This window comes from Peromyscus maniculatus, chromosome 1 (assembly GCF_049852395.1).
Source record: "Peromyscus maniculatus bairdii isolate BWxNUB_F1_BW_parent chromosome 1, HU_Pman_BW_mat_3.1, whole genome shotgun sequence".
In the NCBI taxonomy this organism is placed as follows: Eukaryota; Metazoa; Chordata; class Mammalia; order Rodentia; family Cricetidae; genus Peromyscus; species Peromyscus maniculatus.
The window spans coordinates 212,497,096-212,520,659 of record NC_134852.1 but is presented as its reverse complement, the minus strand read 5'-3'; the positions used below and the strand labels follow the sequence as shown (position 1 = coordinate 212,520,659).

The 23,564-nt window shown below is 43.4% G+C and overlaps 1 protein-coding gene and 1 long non-coding RNA gene across 3 annotated transcripts in view; one reads left to right on the top strand and one right to left on the bottom strand.

The window, feature by feature from the left end:
• The window catches only part of Shtn1 (shootin 1), a 107,114-nt gene extending 86,037 nt beyond the window's left edge, over positions 1 to 21,077 (top strand). Inside the window, exons 16-17 of one of the 2 annotated variants that reach the window (XM_006978456.4) lie at positions 3,583 to 3,775; positions 19,234 to 21,077. In XM_006978456.4, the coding sequence (XP_006978518.1) occupies positions 3,583 to 3,775; positions 19,234 to 19,456 (416 nt within the window). In that variant the 3' untranslated portion in view covers positions 19,457 to 21,077. The remainder of the gene's footprint in view (positions 1 to 3,582; positions 3,776 to 19,233) is intronic. The other variant, XM_015997190.3, reaches the window with a different exon arrangement.
• Positions 9,758 to 13,934, bottom strand: LOC143271190 (uncharacterized). Its single transcript, XR_013048415.1, has 3 exons — positions 13,768 to 13,934; positions 11,335 to 11,389; positions 9,758 to 10,156 (listed from the first exon to the last, which is right to left on the bottom strand). It is a non-coding gene; the product is annotated as an uncharacterized LOC143271190 (long non-coding RNA).
• Positions 21,078 to 23,564: the final 2,487 nt, after the last annotated feature.

The window sequence follows — 23,564 nt, the reverse complement described above, 5'->3', positions numbered from 1 at the left end:
TAATAATCAATCAGCAACCAGAGGTACTGGGATGAGCTTTTGTAAGACTCAGCTTGGTCAAAAACAATCCATTGGGGAGTTTAAATCTATAAAATGTTGTGTCATGTTGACCAACTTGAAGTTGCAAGGATTTTGTTTGTTTCAAAGACAAGATTTTGCCATGTAGCCCAGGCTGGCTTTGAACTTGTGCAACCCTCCTGCTTCAGCCTCCCTAGAGCTGGCATTATAAGCATGATCCGCCCTGCCTGGCTGGACTTGTTAGAATATTCACAGTGGAATTGTGATGGTCAGGCTCTGCTTTACAGGAGGACTTACTCAACTGAGTGATTCCTCAAATCAAAATTGGCCAAATAAGCAGCTAAACTTTTATAATAAACATATGAGTGATCTAAACAGATAGTTAATTACTCCCTGAGTTCAATCCCCACACTTTTAAATAAACCAGTGATGGGAAGGTGGAGACAAGTGGACCCCCACACTAGAGAGCCAGTTGAGCCTCCAGAGTGAGCTCTGGGACAGTAAGAGACCCCTATTCCGAAAAGGAGGAAGGGCATTGACATAAAAATATTAAGTGTTTAGTTTGGTCTGAAAATTGTTCTGACAAATCGCACACAAGGACTTCCCACCTAGCAAACAGCCTGAAAGGGGAGTTAAGAGGGTGTGCTGAGACACTTTTGTTGCTTTGCCTCCACTCAGCCACCTCATCTCACCCATTTGGTAACTTGGTACCTCTCACAGCCATCCCAAAATCTAACTGAGGGGTCTTCTGTGGGTCTCTCTACTTTAGGTTTTATTTTGTGGCAGTTTTACTGCCATAATTTATATTGTGTGTTTTGCTTTACACCTTCTCTTTTCTCCAAAAACATTTTCCACTCATGGACTAAGTCAAACACATGCATCACTCACTGCTTCTGAGTTCATTTCCAGCACGTTGGTTTCAGTCAACATAGGAATGGGAATACTTCCACAAGTGGAGGAGGGAACACATTTTAGAGACACAATAAGAATCTCTCATTTTATTTATTTGTTTGATTGATTGATTTTTTTTTTTACCAGTGTAGAAATATTCAGTGTTCCATTCCAGGGAAATTAGAATAAAAGATAAAAATTAAATAGAGCTAGGGACTGGGGATGTAGCTCAGTTAGTAGAGTATTTGCCTAGAGTATGTAAAGCCCTGGGTTCCTGGGTTCCCAGGAAGCATATAAGCAGCATGGTGTCACAGGTCTGCAATCCCAGCTCTTGGGAGGTAGGAGCAGGAGGATCAGGAGAGATCAAGGTCATCCTCAGCTACATAGTGACTTAGAGGCCAGCCTGGGCTACATACAAGCCTGTCTCAATTTTTTTTTACAATCTGTCATTGGTGAAGCAGACAGTCAGTACACACTGAGGGGTAAGTTGTAATTAAGCAGAATTTTCTCTGAGTTTCCTAATAGCCAAGGGGAAAAAAGAAAACATGAAAGCTGACAAGCTTTTTCTCAGTGTCTTTAACAAAGCCCCGGTTTTACCCTCAGTGGGCCACGATTTTCCAAGCACCAAACAGACAGAGTTTGTCAGGTGAAAATTTCTCTAAAGCTCATGAAATGACAAGGTGAAAATTCCATGGGGAGGTGCCAGGTGCATGGCAGGAACGGAGTGACAGAGATAAGTGACGCACAGGCTTGGGCCTGCCACACTGCCCTTGCACACTAAGACTTACGGGAAATGGGGAGGGAACAAGTGGAGGAAGGATACTTCAGGAAGTAGCTGGGCTTTGTAGACCCAACCTGGGCTGCTGGCCATCTGCCCTTTGGATCCTCTGTTTGGCTTTGTTTTCCTGGGTCCGGCTGCTGTTCCCTTTTCCCCCCTAGCCTGGTGGCCTGCCAGACTGACATGTCAGAGATCAGCAAGAGACTCTTAGGAAAGATAGGATGCAATAATCACCATCACAAACACTGTGCCTGCTCTTCATTTTTTTTTTTTTTTGGTATGTATGGAAAACATGAGCCCCGCTCACATTGCCCTCCTTTTTAAGTAGCTTCAGATGTAGAAATAAGCAGCAAGCGTCGGTGTATTCAGAAAGAGATCTTCCTGCAAGGACAGGCTGCTTAACGCTGTCTAGTGTGGCAGTAAAGTTACCAAGGACAAAACACCTGAGAGGAGGCAAATCTTGAATTAGACTTTGCATTTCCCAGAAGCCTCTTTGCTTGAACCCTGTGCCCTTCTGTCTTCCCATCCCCGTGAAACACGAGGCGTAGTGTAGCTGGCAGGAACGGGCCTTTCTAAACAGAGCACTCAGGGATGATGACACCACCCTGCCTGCCCAGATGAAGTAAGAGTCACACACCTGTCATCAGACCAGAGTGGGTCTGTGTCTTAGAGTCCAGTAGAATTGCTGAACAGATTTTCGGTCCTTCTCAGATAGGTTTTTCCAGATACAGTTATAGCCACATGAAAGAATATAACTCCCAAGCTAATTCCATTAGGATCTACTAACATTTTGTATTTTGTATTTTTGAGACAGGGTCTCTATGTAGCTCTGGGTCACCTTGAACTTGGTATGTAGTCAAGAACGACCTTGAACTTTCACTCTTCCTGCCTCCACCTTCCAAGTGTTAGGGTTACAGGTGTGCACTACCATGCCTGGTTTATGCTGAAGATGGAGCCCTTGACTCCACGCTGCTGTGCAGAGCACTTCTCCACCTGAGCCACATTCCAACCCCACGACACTCTTTAATCTCCCGTCAGTTCTGTTCTCAATGCGCCCTTCAAGGTTTCTTCTAACTTCATTTTGACATTATTTAATTTGCATATATGTGGCTTCTTTAGTCAGTTTCTCTGTTAAAAGCAGTCCTTCTGAAGTTTTAAGATAGGTATACTTTGAGGCATACTACCTGGTGAAAACGGGATAAGGCTTAGCTTTAGCCCAGGAGTTCCAGAATGCTGTGCCAATAATTTCAGTAGCAAGCCCTATTGTAGCCATTAAATCCTGTCCCAAAGAGCAGCAGAGACCAGAAGGTAAACAGCCCAAACTCTTTGCCACTTAATTTTTATAATCTTGTGTCTATATTTTTAAGAGGCAATAAATCCACTTACTGCTCATTCACATTAAAATGAAAATGTTCATAAAAAGCTGTTTAATGCTCAAGAAGTCTTCATGAGCCTTTTAGAAAGAACCTTTTGACATTGGTCCATTTTCTGTTTAAAATGCAGAGCTGAGTTTTTGGAAGAATTAACTCTTGAGAGGCAAAATGGTTCAAGTAGGGCTGTCAGAAAAGCCATATTTGGAAAGAAGAAGCAGTTTCCACAATTGCAGTATTGCTAAGGACCGGGTCAGTGAAGGGAGTGTGGCCTGGGATTTTGTGGCCTCTTAAGAGTCTGCACACAATTTCCCAGCATGGTCCCGGTGCACTGAAAGGTAGAGTTACCCCCAAAGCAAAGTAGGCTTCTAGTAGGGACTTTTGTTTTTTCTTTAAGCATGTGCTTAAACTTTTTTTAACCAACTTGGCCTTTTTGCTTTCTGTGGCCTTTTTCAGCTAATCTTTCCTACCATTAATAAGTATCACACGGATTTATTAAACTTGAGGTATGTGTTTGGTTTTAAGGTCCTACCGGGATATTAGCCACCTCAGAGTCCAAATCCATGCCAGTGTTGGGTTCTGTATCCAGTGTAACAAAAACAGCCTTGAACAAGAAAACTCTGGAGGCAGAATTCAACAGCCCGTGTCCCCTAACACCTGAGCCAGGTGAAGGGCCCCGTAAATTGGAAGGATGCACGAATTCCAAGGTTACGTTTCAGTAAGTAACAACGCTCTTTATTAAGTAGAATGTAGACAAATCTGTAATGACTAATATGCATTTCTGTGATCTGTTGCTCTTCAGAAAGACTTTGAGGTGGCCTGCCAATCCCCCTTCCCTCTCCTTTGAGTCAGCTTCTGCTTCTAGGCTCCCAGTTTGGGGATTTCCTTCAGCTCCAAAGTAAATACCATACCTGCTGAACAGGTTAGCCATTGGGTTCTCCTCCTTCACAACGAATTGACCTGGCTGATACTTCTGCACCGGAAGACACCTGTCTTTAGGCTGTCACTCTTAACGGCTCCCTAACCTGAAGAAGATATTAGATCTTTCCCGACTCCTTTGGAGTCTGCATTTGTATAGCCTCGTTTTCTGGCCCTTGGAAGATGTGCCTTCATCCTGTTCTTTCTAGAGACTGTGCCACATAGAGGGTTCTCTATAGAGACCAACTTCCAAGTGGCACTTTGTCAGGGTTAATCCTACTATTGACCATGTTGCAGACCAGTGTGGTAGAGGATCAATTTGTTTTATAACAATAGCAAGCTCCATTTGAAATTAGTCTACACTTGTGCACTAATTCTCTTGCCAGGATGTCAGCTAGATTGTCACTTAATGAAAAGGAAGAGGTGAGGCCAATCAGATCAGCCGAATCTTGTAATCACAGTTAATTAAACCTCTGATTTCCTGTTCTGTCAGGAGAGAAAGAGCCCCTCCTTTGTAGTTTCAGCTGTCTTAGCTTAAAAGGTGAAACCTGGACAAATGAAGTTGAAATTCAATTTGGATCTATTTTTGCCAACTGGTATTTTCTTCCTCTCATGCGCTCTCTCACTGGGGCTGTTGAGAATCCCCCATCTCCTTTGGAATGAATGGCCTTCCTTGCTGACTTACAGTCTTATCTAATTTCATTGTGGTTTTTCAAAGCATGTCTTCTCCCAGTCCTGTTGCCTTTCTTTGCCAGGAGCTGTTTGCACATCTCCCAGAAAGATGATCCATATTCATTCTTTGCCTTTGCTATTAAGTTTGTTTAACACCTAATTTGACATCAGCAATCTGGCAGCATTTGAACCAATATCCAGACACAAAAGCAATTTGGCAGATCCAAGTTAGTTTCTGAGAAATGCTTCAGTATGTGTGTATAGATTTTTCCCCCTTCACCATTTTGCACAGATAATCTTAATCAGAAAATACTGCTCTCCTTCCCTCCCTTTGTCTGCCTTTTATTCTCCAAAAGTAAGTGGAAATTACATTTCCAAGAAAGGAAATGAAATAATTGCAGGCCCAGGGTCTGCAAAATGGGTGTTGAATTGACAGCGAAAAGGATCAGTGTGTTGACAGAGAGATGTTAGATGCCAGGAAGGCCGATGTGGAACTCAATTTATTTCTCATCTTGCTTGTTCAATGACTGCTTAAGAGACACATTGCAACTTAATTTATCTACTTAAAGCACTAATCTAAGTATTATGTGTGGCTGTATTAACTTTTCAACTTTGTAACCCAATGCTGTGTCTTCCATTCTTGAATTGTTTGGCCGAGATAACCGGTGCCATGTGTTTTCACATTGACAGTTATTTAAGAAGTCAGAACGCCCTTTTCTGAAAACCCCTTGCTTCAAGTACAGCAAGACCAAATGAATCTGAGAATTCTGTGCATATGCAGGCGAATTATTCACTTCCCTTCACTTACATTTAAACTTGGCTTTGAGATGACTGACAGACTTACCTGCAGGTTCTATATGTGAACCCAGAAACTGCTAGGAACCACGGGGGTTATTTTCAGGTCTGTTTGGGGCTTTGACTAGTAAGTCCATTCAGTTATACTAACCACTGTGGTGGTTGTAACCATCTTGCCCTACCTCATAGTATTGAGCAAGTGGGACACGTAGAGATGAGATCATTGGGGGTGGAGGGTAGGGGGAACTATTAGTTCAGTATGCAAATGCCATAGTGTATGTGGGGGTGGGGGTCAGAAGACAAACTCAGATGTCAGTCCTCACCTTCCACCTAGTTTGAGGTGGGCTGTCTTGTTCACTGCTGTGTACACCAGGCTGGCTGGGCTGCAAGTTTCAAGGGATTCTCACATGTCCACCTTCTATCACCACAGAGTGCGCACGCGGGGTGTGTATGTGTGTGTGTGTGTGTGTGTATTACAGATGCACGCCCCAGTCCAGCTTCCCAGAGGCTCTGGGGATCTGAACTTGAGTTCTCATACTTATGCAGCAAGCATTTTACCCCCCAGCCCATCTACCCAGTCCTGCAGTTTTTAAACCGACGTTCTAGGTTAGAATTCAGAGTGATGGCTTTCACTGTGACATTCCTACACATGTGTCACTGCACTCCTTCTGTTAATGAACGTGTTTCCGCACTCTAGTAACCAGCCCTTCGTTTTGATCATTGGCATCACCGCCATGGTGTGTCAGCACTATCAGCTGTTGACAGGAATCAGGGTTTAGGGAGGATGCCAACCTTTAGTGGTCTCTAATGCATTTGATTGATCACCCCAACTTGCATGATTTACACACGTGCACAACACACATATGTGCACACACTTCACTGTAGCCCCGATGTCCTCACCTCCCTTTCTCCTCCCACTTTAGCCTTTTTGGCCAGGTCCCACTGCACTGTGGCCCGCTGCCCACACTGCCTGCTCTGGGGCCTGGTGCTGCACTACCCACTTTACCAAGAATGTCCTTCCCTGTTGTGTCCTGCAAGGCAAGGTCCTGGGAACCTGACCGGGGTGGCAAAGAATGAAGAAAAGAAAGACATGGGCAGAAAAGCTGGTATGGGGTGAGTTGTGTGAGCTTTGATGGAGGGCACCAGCTACTCAAAACCTGGAACTCCGCAGCACAGAGGAGAGGTTGGCTAGTATCCACAGGAGTCTTGGGAGGAGGAAGCTGCAGTTGATGGTTTTGTGCATACTTGCCAACATTCCCACTTAGAGGACGGATTTACTATCCCTCTGGGCTTCACCCCAGGGGAAAGACTCTGGCAGTTTCTCATGGGTCTGAGGCATTGGTCCTTGACATGGCCATGCCCACAGTAACAGTAACAGGGCTTCCTCAGCTCTCCATGCTCCCCTCATGGGTACAAGACTAGCCTACCCCTCACACTCTGAGTTTTTCCCTTAACGTAGTCTCCCTGACTGTGTTTCCCTAGACCCTGATTCCTCATGTCCCACTCTATTTTCCCCACAGTGGTTACCATATCCTTTACCATGTTGGTTATTTTTCTCCCTCTATGAAATGCAAACCATATGAGGATAGGATTTTTTTTGTTTGTTTTATGTATTTGTGGTATTTCACACACCAGGAATGGTGCCTGCCAGATGATAGGCTCTCCATAAGTGGGTGAATGAACAAGCATCTTCTTTAGTATTAGTCAAGTGGCCAAATATCAGCTGATTAGAATAGCACATACCCATCATACAGCAGCCATACACACAGGCCAGAGCTTAAGACTTTCTGATTGGTTAAGATATCAGACTCACAATACACAGGAATAGCAGAAAGCTCTAGCTGTGCTCACCCAATTGGCTCAGTAGTAATGAGTAATTACCAATGGGTAAGTTAGAATGCCAAAGTAGAAGCCAAGGGATTTCTGCATAGGAAAACTGGAAGCTTCAAGCCACCCTGCAAAGTGTAGATCAATGTGTGTGGCTTTCAGACAGTTAGATGACTCGTCTAAAAATTATAAAATCAGTATCTATTAATTTATGTCCTGGGAGTCTATTAAGAAAGTAAGAGTTAGTTTCAATCTTTAAGTACGAGGATTCATTAAAATGAATGACACTAACATATACAAAGTGAGGGGTTTAAGGGGAAAAAAGAAAAGGAAAGAAAAAGATAAGTAGAGCTTGAGGAGTCTAATTTATTCTGCTTCTATTTTAATGATAGCTGTAAAAAAAAAGAAGAAAGGAAGGAAGGAAGGGAGGGAGAGAAAGAGTCTCTGCCCTGTTGTTTATAATGGGCGGTTTCTATCTACTTCTATTGTCTTGAATCTCATAGTGACTTTGACTTTCATTATTTTGACTGTAACTGGGTTAGGAATCGTGCTGGACCCTCCCTTTACACTAAGAGGTGAAGAGCTGACTCAGCAAATGCCAGTGTCAACCTGGTTTTTACTTCTGTGCTCCTCCTTGCTGACACAACTATGATGGAGTAAGATTCCTTGGCTCAAGCTAATCAACGGTGGGATGTTTAGTATCAAAGAGAAAAAATTCTACATTACAGAACTGTGTAAAAAAACTATCTTCTCACTTTTAGACCAAGTATTGCAAGGTCAGACAACCAAAACTGCCAGGATTTACTTCTGTTTCCAGTTTAAGCCTGCACACAGCAGAGAAGACGGGCGAGCAAACATGGTCACTTTTCTAATCCAGTCCTTTCCTATTCCTGTTGGCGGTGGCAAAGAACATACCGTCATTTCCAAGACCCGAGCTCTGTGTCAGCCAAGGATCTTTGATCTACCTACTTACTGGTCATTGTCATTATCATTCTGGCAAGTGACTTAACCTATGACATAGGTTTCCTCATAGCAAATTGAGTGTGGTGACACCTACTTTGTAGGGCTGGCACATAGATTAGGTAGTTTATGGAATATGTTTGAAATATTTCTTACCTATCTTATATTAAAAGTCTGTTGCTTGAATGATAGATAATCAAGGCCAAAAGTGAAGCTAAGTTTGTAGACTTGGGTCATTGGTTGGGCAGGTAATGATGGTCAAGTCATTTAAGTTCTCTGGGTTTACTTTCTTTTTGTGTTTCTTCTAAACTAAACTTGAAGCCAGTATATTAGACATGCCCATGAATCTTCTCCATCTCTAAGACCTCAATAATCCCTAAGAAACATCATCACTTGGTAAATGTTTACCTTTAAGATGAGCAAAAACAAACAAACAAACAAAAAAAAAACCCATACCTGTTTTCTAGCCTTGGTTTGCTTTATAATATATTATAGATTTATTCTAAAACACAAACCCAGAAATATAAAATAATAGTTGTTTTTTTTTTTTTAAACACTGCATCAGAACTTACATGTCCAAATGAAAATGACTTGTCTTTTACTGGTAATCTTAGGGTTCTGTCCACTCCGTCTGGCTCTGTCACTACTGCCCCAAATGCTTTTGGATCCATTTGGTTTAGAGACCCCTGGCCACAGAAGAAGATACTGTAGTCCTTTCTAACTGTTTATTTCAGGTTAGAGAAAAGAGGTGAAGAGTGGGGCCTGCATCAGAGACCCTTGACTGGTCCAGAAAGAGAACTAATGTCAGTAGCATCAACCAAAAAAATGATGTCCATTTTAATTACCACTATATGCTTAACATACATTTCCAAAACTTTGGCTTTGGAAGTGGGTTCGGGCTTTTTAAATAACCATTGCCTGCATACTAGTGCTGGTGTACGCATGTTTTCATGTCCAACCACATGTATAGAAGAGCATGGCACACTACATTTAGGCTGCAACCTTTTTCACCACTTACCTCATCCCACCTCATCCCACAGGGGCGTGGATTAATGGCAGGTAGACAATTGATCAGCATTTCAGAAATAGAAGCATAAGTTCAACAGTAAATATGAGATTCCCCAAATACTTATTTGGGTGGCCATGTCCTCCATCTTAATCCTGTGGAGGGTGTCCCAAACATTTTAACTCTGTTGTCAACAAAATGTGTAAATTCGATGTTCTCGATGGATACATGTGCATTGAACTGGAAAAACATTGTTTTGGGAAAAGGCCACACCACTCCATCATGTGTGTGCTTTAGTTAATATTTCCTCTTCCTCATCATCAAAAGGTATTCACACTAAAATACTACATATTGAGAGGAATGTGCCCAAACCTTAGTAGGCAGGATGTATGTATGTGTAGACAGGTGGAGAGTATGGATGGTGAAACCATTTTCTAGTTTGGGATCTGAGGATTCTGAGATTTGCTTCTATAAATTTTAGTCATTGATACTGTTTCTCACCAAGATTGAGTAAGCCAGGTATTTACATGTGTTCTTTTAATCATCCCAAACCTATAGAATGGACATTATTCCCATTTTGTACATGAGGAAACAGAGGCTCAATGAAGTAAACAAATCGCCCAAAATAATGCTTCTGGTTAATAGTTGAGTCAGATAACTTAACTCTAAATTCCTCTGAAATCTTGATAGACTGCACTTAGAGCATTAAGTATTAAGAGCTTAGGGAAGAGAAGGAGGCTGATGTAAGATGTCCCTTGTAGGAGGTGGAGGTTCTGTAGTTATATCGCTCCTTGGTGCCTGTTCCTCTGACCGTAAATACTCATAGACTGCATTAGCTCTTCTTTTCTGTTTCTTGTTGTCTTCCCAAGTCCACCCTGAGCAATGGAAATGTCCTGGAGTTTCCCAGAAGCACAAAGCATTCTGAAACAGCCAATCTGGTTAGCAAGTCGTCTTAATGAGTGATTGGGAAGATTGTTTTAATTTTTCTGTACCTCCACTAAAAGGGCTTTCTTCCAGATAAACTTGGGAAATTGCTCCATAATACCGGATACTTTAGTCTTTTGTTAGTTTCCTTTGTGTGTGTGTGTGTGTGTGTGTGTGTGTGTGTGTGTACATATGTACATGTACCTGCAGAGGCCAGTGAAGAATGTTGAATATCTTCTATCACTTTCCACTTAACTACTTTAAGATACGGTTTCTCACTGAACTTGAAGCTTATCATTTTGACAAGGCTGGCTAGCCTGGTCCTGGAATCTTGCTGTCTGTTCTCTCTAGTGCTGAGTCACAGCATACACAGTCATCTCCAGCTTCTTACTTGAGTGCTAAGATCTGAACTTAGGTCCTCAAGCTTACACAGCAGACACTCCTATTACCACTGAGCCATTTCCCCAACCCAAATATATATATATATATATATATGTTTTCTTGTTTGTTTGTTTGTTTTACTGTCCTGGATGTTTCAAACTTGCTAGGAGTACTTAATTCTTTTAAGTCAAACTCATTATCATTAAATATGCCTGACCCAGAGCAGGGGATCAGAAGGGAATGTTAGTAAATGGTAATATACTGTGAAGGAAAACTGTCTATGAAGCTATTTGTTTTAAAATCATGAATTCTCAAACCCTGGTACATTTGATCACTACCAACCACCACCACCACCATCATCATCACTATTATCATTATTATTTTGTTGGGGGTTTTTGAGACAAGGTTTCTTTATGTAAACTGTCCTGAAAATCACTCTCTAGACCAGGCTGGCCTCACAGAGATCCACTTGTCTTTGCCCCCGAGTGCTGGGATTAAAGGTGTGCAGCATCACTGCCCAGCTGATCATTATTTTCAATTTATGCGTTGCCTTTTTGAAAGTTTGGTCTGAGTCTGAAGTGTATGGTGATAGGTGTGTGTGTGTGTGTGTGTGTGTGTGTGTGTGTGTGTGTGTGTCACATGTACACCTGTGGTAGGTAGCAGGCAAGGAGGGACAAGTTGGTCTTCAATGTGGAGGAAATGCTGAGCAGATCTTACAGGCCCCTGCCTCACAAACCAAGCAGAGGTGTGAGTCTCTCCTGCTGTCACCATTTTCTTTCCACTCTCAGTCTCACCTGGAGGTGGCTCTGCTGGTCTGAACCGGGCGTTGTCCATCCATGAATTACTTTCCTGAAAATGAATATCCTCCAGTGAGTTGCAATTAAACAGCCAACCAAATGATGACTTTTCATTTGCAACTTTGCACTGGAAGTGGAGCCACGTGGAAGGGAACTCAAACCCCACTACAGTGGAGTGATTGATAGGCAGCAATTTCCCAGAGCACTCCTCTTCTCTCAAAGGTTGTCAAAAAGCCCAGTTCCTGGAGACTCTTCCAGCCAGCACATTTCTAATGCATCCTGTTCTGAGCCCCAGACCCTCCCCACACTGGAAGCTTCAAGTTCTTTTAAATATCCCTTTGAGCCACCAGGCAGGCAGTTAGCTTGATTTTTTTTTTTTTTTTTTTTGTTTGGGAGGTTCAACACAGGTCACTTTCTGCCCTTGGAGAATTGAAAAAAAAAAAAAAAAAGAAAGAAAGAAAGAAAGAAAACCACAAAACCCATGTAGCAATTATAGGACTTCAGTTTCAATAGAAAAGTGTCCTTTTCTAGTGAAACCATTTTTTATTTTAATTTTCATTTAATTTCCTGATCTGTGGTATCTCTAAATACCTGTGACATTTGGCCTCATACAGATATATTCTAGCAAGAGTTCATCTTATGTAAGCTATTTGCTGAATTAGCGAGGGGTAGCTGATAGAAGAGAAATTTTAAATGTCTCTTGGTTGGTGTGACCAGTCAAACCTTTCCATTGACGGGGGGGAAAAGGCTAATGCATTTCAATTTTTTAATTAAAAATAGGACTGATTTTTTTAAATCATTGTTTGACCTCTAGCTCGTCTCTTCAGTTTTATTTGTTATTTCTAGTGGGAATCTAATGTTTAAAAATGAAATGGAACAGTACTAGTTTTCACAATTGGAAAGGAGAGTTTGAGCTTTTGAAATATGTTCTCAAATAGAAAATTCTGTTCTCAAACTTACTTTTAGAGCCACTTTGCATAAAATCTTTCTTTCTATCATTGGTCTCAGCGGGGCATGCGTTTGTTTGTTGGTCATGTAACCATTTCTTCAGAGAGGCATGGTCAGCCAGGGAAGTTGTGGGTCCCTGGTGAAAGGACTGTGCTTTCTTCTGGTCACTCTCATCCGTGTGTGTGTGTGTGTGTGTGTGTGTGTGTGTGTGTGTGTGTGTGGTGTGTGTCTGTGTGTCTGTGTGTCTGTCTGTAGGCTCTACATTGCAGGAGAGGGGGTGGAAGGCACCTTCCCTGTACTTAGGAAACATTTATTTCAGAGAAGAGTCTACTTGCAGAATGAGCCGCATGGACGTTCCTGCTTAATCTGATGCTCTTATACAATTAAAGGATTTGCTGGGCGCTCGGCTGTAGTCTTAGCACTGCTGATTGTGTGCGGACACTGCAGGAAACGGCTCCGTTCCACAGAGCAAGACCACAATGGAGCCCCGTGTGCACTGGTACATGGACAATTAAGTTTTAACAACAAAATTAGCCGAACAACTGGATGCTCTGGAAGCTGAGATCCCCCAACTTGGTCTTTTTTTCTTCCCCCCACCAGGAGTTATCCTGTGTACTGCTGGAAAGCTCAGCAGCCAGTATTGTCTCAGTGTTCCGAGGGGCTGTACAGACAGCAACTTCTTCCAGATTAATTGTTCAGGATGTATTACACCTAGTGAAAAAATGACTGGTAAAATACCGTTGAGTAAATCTCAAAATTACTGTGAAAAGTGCTGCTGAGTAATTCTCCATTCTCTCAAAGAATTAATTGCCTCTTAATGTTTGCTTCCAGTTACAAGGGCTGATTTTACAGGACTTTGTCTAAAATGTATCATTTCTGCAAATTGCCTTTGGTACTTTGTAGGTTTTTAAAAACTGTTTCTTAACAGTGTTTATGTTTCCTTTTATTTGTGCTTCATGGGGAAGAGTGAAGTTTTGTTTTGTTTTGTTCTGTTTTGATTGAAAGAAAAGTAACTTACAAGATTGAAAAAGCAATTTCAGAGCCTGGGATAAACCCACACATTTCACCGAGAATATACTTTATCATGTCATGGAAGTATATGACGGTATAAGGCAACAGACAGAATTCCTTGTGACTCCTGCTTTAAAGGTTGGTGTATAAAATGCAGCAAATTGAAAGGAAAACTTAAAATACATATATGTGTGGAAATGCATGTTGTGCATAGCTCATTTTAAAGGAACCAGTGTTAGCTCTGGTGATTTCTGTGAAAGACTTTGTGTCCTTTAACATATTTCTTGTAAATAACACTCAGTTTTTAAATACCTGGAATCTAAATGAATTTTCATAGGGACTAAAACCTGTGCAAAATTATAAAAACAAACAAACACAGTATAAAACCAACCCAGCAGCCAAAGAAAAGTGTCACACATGACAAAAAGTGTTTTGTAATGAGTTCATGGGTTGCCTCCATGGCTCTCTTACCAGTGAGAGCTGTCCAGGTTCAGAACCTATCAGTTGTCTTCTGCTTCCTGGCATTAGCAGAATAAACAAACCAATACAGCCTTGAAGGGATCACTGCATGGCAGTTAAAGAAAACTGAAGGAAATTCTGCTGAATGTGGCACATGGTCTTTGCCCAGCTATTGTTACCTGTGACAAAAGGAACTCTGGTTAATCAGGACGCAAGCAAGCAACACTCTCTACACTTTAAACGTAAATCTGTCTTCCTACAAGTAAAAAGCGGAGTCAAACTGACAGAAAGTACACAAAACCAAAAATATTGAGCTTTGTTCTACCTCCAGTTCCACAAGTGTAAGACTTGATAGTAATTAGAAGTGTTCAGCTTATGTTTAGAATGTAATGTTTTTGAAGTTTTGAACCAGTGCATGCAAAGCTCTGAAAAACAAGAGTTTCTGAAAGAAACAATGAACATTAGCTTCAGCAGCTCTACTGCCCTTCACTGCTCTGCTGTGTGCAGGGATTGGAAGGAGGGAAAAAAAGCAAGACTTATTTTTACACTAGGGAAATAGAAACTGACTTCCTCTTTGGAGTTTTCCCAGAAAACTACTTTATAAAGACAAATTTAAATCTTTCCACTTTCCATCCTTGAAGGTGGTAAATATGATTGTGGTTTTATCCGTTTTTATTGTAAATGAAACAGAGTTCAGACCGGCCACTGTACGTCATTTGTTGGATGGCTGCCACGGACTAATGCAGACGTCCCACTGGGAGACCAGAGAAGCGCTACACTGTGATTCACCAGATTGTGTTAAATAGTCCAGCTGTTGCGATTTGAAAGATAGTTACCTCGGAAGTGAAATAGAAATGAACTTGGCATTTATGCCTCAAACCATTTTTATACTGTTTGGCAATCAGCTTTTCAGAGGTAGCATTTTATAAAATAACTCTCACCGCTTAAAGGTTTCATTCACTGTAATGTTCAAAATGTCCCACCTTTATATTATCAGTAAAATTAAGCTTGAGCGATATTCAGAATTTGCATGAAATAAGCACCCCCCCCCTTCATTTCCTGAGCTTTGATTGTATTCAATTGAGCTCAGAACCGTGTCGATTAGGGGCTCTTTGGGGCATTAGTTAATTTGAATTGCAGCCGAAATGTTAGCTAGAATGTTGTTGAATATAATTGGGATGTGGAAAGTTGATTTTGAAAGGAATTTCATTGAATGCAAACAATGACGGGCTTTGGGGGAGGGGCATAGAAGGCTTCTCTTCTGTCTCCTGTGACACGGTCAGAGAAATCACCGAATCCCTTTACCAAGTTCAGCTTTGGTGGAACAGTTTGCAACAGTTCTGATTCTTCTCGCACCAGTATGGTGTGGAGTCAGATCTTTTCTCTTACCAGCTGCCAGAGCCCCTTGTTCTGGCTCTCCTGTAGTCGGGAGGACAGCCGCTGTCAGTCATGATAGGGTTGCAGATTAAGATCTTGAATCCTAGCTTTTCCTTGGTTTTTTGTTTTTGTCTTGAAACAATTGTTGAACGTGTGATCCAGAATGATCCATAAATAAGGTCGATTTAAGTGGATCACAGATAACTACAAGTATGTTGAAAAGGAAGAGAAATCCTGGTTAAGATTCTGCAGTTTGGGCCCCAAGATGACTGGTAACACTTGCTCTCCTGGAGAATGCATCTGACAGGAGAGGGACAGACCGACCCCCAGTCTTCCTCACCCTCTGTGACTCAGCAGTCTCGCTTTACCATTCTGCTCCTCAGGAGAAAGGCTGCGTGACTCTTTAGGAGTATGAACTTTAGTTGCTAATTTGTAGCCAGTATCCTTTGATGCTGCACTGAAGTAGAAAGTGGACAGAGCAACAGTGGTCTGCAACCCCTGTGGACTGCTGCTTGAGCTTTTGAGAAGCCTCAGGTTCAGACCTCTAGACCCTGGCTGGGCTCTCAGTGCTGTTCCTGAAGGACTTTGTAATAGTTGCTTTTTGTGTTGCTGAGATAAAATCCTCTGAGGGAGAAAGGACTAATTCTGGCTCAGTTAGTCCATCGTGGTAGGGAGGATGTGGCTGGAGACTGAGGCAGTTATTCACATTGCATCCACAATTAGGAAGCGGAGGACAATGAATGCTACAGATCAGCTCTTTCTCCTTTTTATTCATTTCAGGAGATGAGCCCGGGAATGGTGCCACCCGCATTCAGGTCCTCCCACCTCAATTCACCTAGTCTAAGTAATTCCTCACGGGCATACTTCTTGTCTCCTAAGTGATTCTTGATCCTGACAAGTTAACCATCAATGACATCATGGGAATAGAGATAGAAAGTTGCCCAGGGAGGAAGGCTTCTCATTCCAGAAGGACTTTGAGCAGCTCCCCCAGGAAGCCAAGGAAGGACCTAGAGATATCAAACCAGGAAGAACTACAAACTGTAGCTTTGTAGCTTTGAGGAGTGGACTTTGTCCTCGCTGATCTTAAAGTGGAGACAATGGAAATAAGCTAGTAAAAATGTCCACAATTACCCTGTGGCACCAATGTTGTATTTGGAAAATAGCTCAGGGCTCAGGAGGAGGCAGGAAGGAGGCAGCTTCAACTCTCGCAGTGGCTCTGCTGTTCATGAGCTGTGTGCTCTTAGGCCAGGCTCTCTCCCTCTGCACACAGCACCATCTCCATCCATAAAAGGGCAGTTTGGATGGATGACTGCTCTCAGCTCTTTCTATCTTGCCCTGGGGTTCCCAGGCAGTACCGTTGTGCCTAGTACCTTCTGTGCCTAGTTTAGTGAAAGTCAACCATTCTCAGGTTGGGATTCTCAGGCTGGCCAGCAGGTCACTTCTCAGGTTACTCTGCAGATAAGCAGCTTGCTTGAGGACAGAAAAACAGTGACAGAAATAGTTCCAGAAACAGTATCAACCCACTAGTCCATGGTTTCTAAGTTTTCAGCTCAGCCTGTGTGTTGCTGCCACAGGATGCTGAGAGCAGTTCCTGGAGATGTCTAATCCCCAGCTGATGAAGACAGCTTTTGCTAGGAGTTGTTAACCATACTTCGCCTGCAGATTCATGGGCATGAAAACAGTAGTTCACAGGAGCAACCAAGGTTGGTATGGACTGATGGTAGTTGCTCACTCCAAATGGCAGAATGAGATACACACTTGTGCATGCTTCCAGCAGACTGGCTGGCTGACAGCAATGGACTCACAAGCAAGCTGGTGAAGCTAACTGGACTTGACCTGCAGACTTGCGCGGCTTTTACCTAAACCTAAGCTAAGCAGCAGCTTTACCCCTGGAGTCCTCTACTTGTTTGTTTCCAGTTCCTAGTTGGCTATGAGAGAAATGTGCATGAGTATACAAGGCCGAAGTGAGATAATAATCTCTTAAAAACATTTTTTTAACCCCAAGAAGGTTCATGTAGAGCAGGCTCTGGGATAGCTTATGTAGGGCATAATGTGCTACCTCACCTAGCTGGCATGCGGCAGTGGCTGGCCTGTGGATCCATTCTGCAGTTCCTCTCAGCTTCTCCAGCTTGCCCACCTCCCGGCTCTGATGCATGTGCAGTTCTAAGCTATAGGGCTCAGCTTGTCTTGCAGGGCTGGTGCATTAGCCTCATTGGCCTTTGTCAGAGAAAGTTGCATTTCTAGTTTGTCTTTGATCTCTGCCAATTTACAGCTGTCTTGCCTTTTAGTTGCCAGGACACCTAACTTCATGCGTAGAGATGGCAGACTCCCACAGACTATACCTAATAGTGTCCTCTGCTGCCCAGGGTCTAATTACTGTAACAGCTCTTATCAGTGGCTTTGCTTTTGTGATAATGAACTATAAGATGTTGTCTGGACCAGAGAAAGTCAGAACAGGTACTACCAAGGAAATGGTACCCCAACCCATCTCTAGGACACAGTAGCAGGTGTTTTGAGAAATGTCTCATTGGCTAAGGTAGAAGGACAGTGCCATCATGGTCTCTGTTCTCTCCGTTCCTGGAGGATCTCCTTCCTTCCACTACTCCCAAGGAAGACAATGCTATGTGGTAGTCTGCTACGTAGTGTGATGGCCAAGCCATGTCTTTGATATGGCCTGACAGCTAGAGAATGACTTTTAAGCATTTGGATGAAGCTCATGATGATAAGCGTGGTCTTTTGGGTTCAGGCTTTTGTGCCTTGTGAACAGGTCATGCAGGCCACCTTCCATAACAGATGGTTTGTTCTGTTTCCATGTATAGAAGAGACCTCCAGGTCCACTCTTACCAAAGCTTTCGATCTGGGTCTTCTCTACTTATTATTTATTTGTTTACTCTACACATGATTTGCAATAGGTGCTGGGGATAGAATCTTAGACAAAACTACACAGTCCCTGTCCCATACATCATCAGAGAGACAAATAAGTAACATCTAATTAACTATGGTAAGTTCCGAAAGGGAGAAGCACCACATGTGAAAGTAGCTCAGATCTGACCTGCAAGAGGTCAGGGCAGTGAGCAGATGCTAAGCAGTAAGCAGTAGCTCTCCATCATACATCAAGTGGGCCTGTAGTGTCCTGGCTCATGGTTCTCTGGAATGAAGAAGTCTTTTCCTGGAATTGGCCAGGAGGACCAGAATAGTCTTGAGAACATCAGTGCTGCCACATTCCCTCTAGGCAAGCTCTGCAGCCCAGAACCTGCCCAGAGCAGGTGCTGACCACTGCTTCTGAGAGGACTCAGGGCCCAGAGCCTGATACATGGCAAGATATGTTTGAGGGACACCTCTGTTCCCACATGGAAATGTCACCTGCGTGGCAAGAAAAACAGAAGCTTCTTGCATCAGAAGGGAAGCAACTTCTGAGGGAATGGAAACGGCTTCTAAAATTCTGTAAGAAACTTCTCAAGAACCACGTTCTCCTGATTACAGAAGTTTCTGGTCACGCAGTGTTGGAGCTTATTCCTTGAGCTCTCCCATCAGCCCTTTTCTCCGCCCACCTCCTGAGGTCAGGACTCCCTCCTGGGTGGTAATGGCTGTGGTGGGCACAGCTGGCTGGCACTCTCATCTGTCTGTCCATCACTGAGCCAGGGTGATCCCCAACCCTCTCCATGCAGCCTCTTCACAGCTAAGCTGCAAACAGCTGTGCTGGGGGCCAGAGGGGTGGGGGGCTGGCTTGGCGCCTTCAAGGGAGGTAGGACAGAGCTGGCGTGGGCAGTGTTTGGGAACGCACCGTGGAGCTGTGTATTTCCCGAGAGGAGGATGCGATTACACAGGTAGGTGCAGTTGGCTTTTGACTACTTCCGTAGTTAATCGCTCTGACTTTTCCTGCCTTCTCTTTCCTGGCCTTCTGCTCCTGTGATGTAATCTGATAGCTGCTGCTTCCTGTTTTTTTTTTTTTTTTAAAGCCTTGCATCTCAAAGACTACCATGCTATGCATGTTGGTTAGACTTTGAACTTTTTTTTGTTGTTATTTTCCTGAACCCAGGAATCTGAAAGTCAAATGTTTTCTCTGTTTAGTTATTTTTCTGTTTAACTCTCTTCTTATAGGCCTCCCAGTAAAGGTGGATACAGGAGAAAATGTGTGGGCAGTGAAAAGCAAGCTGAGCCAGTTGTAGTTTTAGATCCTGTTTCCACACATGGACCCCAAACCAAAGACCAGGCTGCTGAAAAAGACCCAACTCAGTGCCAGGAGGAAGGAGGTGAAATGCAGCCGGAACACAAAGAAGATGGCGGTGGGAAAACGGCCGAGATGGACAGTTCTCACTGCTGACCCAAAACCAGGGGCGGTGTGTTTCCGAGTCCTGGGGGGTCAGTGAGCACACGGCTCATCCCGGTGTGCTGGCAAGGGCTACTGGACATTCCTTCGCTCTGGCCACACACTGCTTTGCTGGTGTCACTTTGTAAGTAGCAATTATAAACATAAGTAAGCTGTTTAGCAAACTGCATCTTCTGGGTAGTTTTTGTTCTTTATAGGGTAAGGGTCCTTTCTATATGACGTACGACTTCATATGGCAGGAAACTCATATGTTCATGTCTTTGTAGGGAATGTGCATACTACTCTTCAAATTTAGGCATGTTGAAATTCAAGGTGGTTGCCAATAATTGGATAAACAGAGACCGCTGAACTTAAAAATGATCTTAAAAATGCACCCTTTTATCCAAGCCTTCTATGTGCAGCCCTAGCACCAGGGAGACTGAGGCAGGAGGATCGCTTGAGCCTGGACTTCAGTTTGGGTCACATTGTAAGACTCCATCTAAAGAAATGAAGGCGCCAAAGGAGCCTCTGTTTGGGTCTGGTCTTTGGATGGGGAAACTGAAGCAGCCTGGAAGTCAGTGGCTCCAGCAGCACCTCCATTTTGTAGGGGGCGCTGACACCATCCGTAGTAGAGCTCTAGAGGTGGCATGAAGCTCCAAGGTCTCTTAGGTCTGAGTTGATTACAGTTAACTGCTTTGCTGAAAAACATGACCCCATGTCCAAGGCTTGCCAAGGACGTCAGGGGTTAATGTTCCAGTTGCAGGACAGAGAGCTCAAAGGGAAGTCCAAACCTTGAATTTAAAAGGAATACCTAGGTAAACCATACTTTCCGTTCCCCAAGTTATCTGTGTTTTCCCATACACTCTCATAGCACAAATACCATGTGTCACTCCAGTTTTTATGCACAATGAAGATAAGTGACAAGCACATATTTTTTTTCTTCACTGCCGTTCTATATTACATGGGCCTTTTGTTTTGTTTTGTTTTTAGAGGAAATTAAGTGGTAGTTTCTAAAAATACAATGTTTCAGACTACCACAGTGAATAAATAGAAATGTAATCAGGGATTTAAAAGAAAAAAAAAACTTATGCAGGTTTTCAAAGTTGATTGTTTCAAATTGGTGTTTATTTAAAATAAGTGGTAATGTACTTGAATGCACTTTTTATGATAATGATTCAGTAATGGTTAATTTTACTATTAAAGAAAGTGAAAGGCTTAGTTTTGTTAGCATGACTCAGCATGTAGCTGTCAGGTGGTTCGCACCTGAGGGCAAAAGAAAACGATAGTAACAATTGCGGTGGTTGTGTCCAATTGTATTTCTGCACGTGTGCTGCTAGCGTAGGCTGAGGCAGTGGGGAGGCAGGTGAGAACACTCCTGATTTGGAGACAATTCTCTTTACGTAGGTTCATTAGGCCTGACTGTTCCCGTGTTCCTTCAGTGCTGATTTTACCGCTCCCTGTCAGTTTACTCATGGGGAATTAAACGTGATTTTTCTTTTCTGACTGTGTGTTCCCATAACTGAATGATATGCTACCTGCAAGTGGTTAATTTGTTGAGATGGGTTCTGTTATGCTGTGATGTGAACTCTTCTCAAACACAACACATTAAAGGAGACACACAACAGCTTCTCATTAAGGGTCAGTTGTGGTTATTGACAAGTTGAAGTTCTCCAGACACTCTAAAGTGTCTAGAGGGACACTTTAATAGAATTCTGCTTCTTCCATGGCAGGCAAACTTTCTGCTACCCCCCTACCTCCCAGCCGTAGACTAAGCCAATCTTGGCAGTCTCCAGTAGAAGAGTGGCGTGAGCAGGCAGCACCAGGAATCTTCATGAGATTGGCTGGCTTTGAGCAGCTCTCTTCCATGCTTCTTGAATCTGCCACCAGGTTGCTGCTGTGGGTCTTTCGCACATCTAGGAATATAAAAACGGGCATGCTACCTTTCTATACTATTCCATCACATATCAACAGAATAACATGGTTGAAAAGCAGCCTCATTTCCAGCAGAAGTTAACCATTAGGTGAGGCGTGATGGCTGGGCCAGGTTTATCTGTACCTGGTGTTTTGAAAGCATCTTTGCCTTTCATACTTTTGAAAATATGCTTTCCTTCCCTGTGACCACAAAGCCTTGCAAATGACTGTGATACACAGGTATTTGACGTAGACTTTTGCTCACTCTTTCCCTACAGTTTTTCTATTTTCACCTCAGCTTTAAGGTTCTGCCCTTTGCCAGGGTGGCCGTTGGCAATGCAGGTGGTGTGTTGTATCTTCAAGGTAAGCTCTTGGGTGTGCACAGAAAGGCTTCTTTGACGCATTCAACTCATACAGTCTTCGAGCTGGGAGGGACCACACATCTCTCTTTTCTCTAGCAGGACATTTATTCTGTTTTGAAGATATGGATTAGGTCTCTGCTGTAGCTCTCTTGACTATTTCCAACACTCGTATAGCCACAGTGGGCAGAAAGGCATGCAGGCCCCTTGTGCTATTTAGTAAAGGAAGATGTCTCTCTCCTCTGCTGGGAGAGTAAGAACTTTATTAAAATGCCTGAAGCCTTTGTATCTGAGCAAGTCCCACACAAACTCCCATCGTAGACATTAGTTTTCCAGCCTGTGGCATCTGCTTGACGGGATTCACCAGGGCTTCCAGCACCCAGACTGGGTTGTTCTGAGTAGTGGTGGTGGTGGGGGGGGTGTTATGGCTTTGCCAAGTAACTCCTTCCTTACTTTCATGAACAGTAAGAGGGTTGTTGCACAGGGAAGTTGTTGGCTGTGGGTCATCTTTTCAGACCACTTTGGGTTGCATGTTGGGCAAGGGATAGCTGTATTACAGTCTTAAACCCATCCTGGTGCTTCTGCGAAGGCCACTATGTTCAGTCACTTCCAACAGAGAGCAACTTGAACAGTTGTGGAGGATGGGTAACCCATTTGTCATTGTTACACAAGCCCTGGAATGGCTTCATTTCCCAGCTCACGGTCATTTTTAATCTAGGCTTTGACCAATTCCTTTCTTTTTTTTTTTTTTTTTAAGGCAAATAACAAACTCAATTATTCAGTAAGACTAGCTCCTTTCATCTCCTTATAGATCTCCTTGTAAGCAAGGGAAGGAGGGAGGGAGGGAGCATGTGAATAAGAAAATTAATAAATAATAAACAGAGGCAGTGCTTAGCCCTCTAAGGAAAGTCCCTAGGCATTGGTGCACAGTCCTCGAGCAAGGCTAATGTGAGCAGAGTGCATTCTGGGCTGACATTAAGGTACTGACCTGGTCATTTATTTTGCTCTGGTTTCATTGATTAGAATTATCTCCATTGCATGGTATACTCATATCACGTGTGTGTGAGGACAACCGCTAAGACCACGCGAACATCTTGTCTTATCCGTCCTGACTTTAAAACGGATTTCCCTTCAATCTCTTCTGCCCCACTGTTCGCTGTTAAGCGTCAGGAGAGACGGTGGCCACCACAAACTGTGACACATTTTCCCAAGCTTGGAGTGATGCTAACCAGTTCCCCGTGCCATGCTCCAAAGAGCCTGCCACTGAGCCAATCTCAAATCACGGTGCTGAGGGGAGGAGGCTGGTTCCCCTGTGAGGACATGATGTTCCCTTGGCCATTCTTTTCAAAACAGACTATTTAACTGAAATAATTCTACTATAGGCCAGGACACTACAATTTGATGCAGTCTTTAGTTACAGACAGCCCTTGTAATAACCCACCTAACAAAGAACACGATAACGTAAAGGGGTTGACCGCTATTCTTTCCGTATTTGAATATTTACTTTGGTGCTCTCTGCTGAAAGCCCAGCACTGAGTCACAAGAGGCGCATCTGTCAACACGGAATTGTCATCGTTTTTAACCACTCGCTGCTCGCTTCCCCATGCTGCGGTATCAACAAGAGGATCAGAACATTCATTTACAAGTGTGCTGATTAAGTTATGCCCACCTTTGTGCCAGAGGGATCTGGGGAGAAAATAATACAAGAATGGCAGTGACGACAACAACAGACAGGAGGGATGGGCGAAAGGCAACCAGTGCAGGAAGCTGATTCAGTGTTGCTGCAGGCGCTGCCTCTGGTGCAGCCCTGTGGTGCAGCCCTGTGGTGCTGCCCTGTGGTGCTGCCCTGTGGT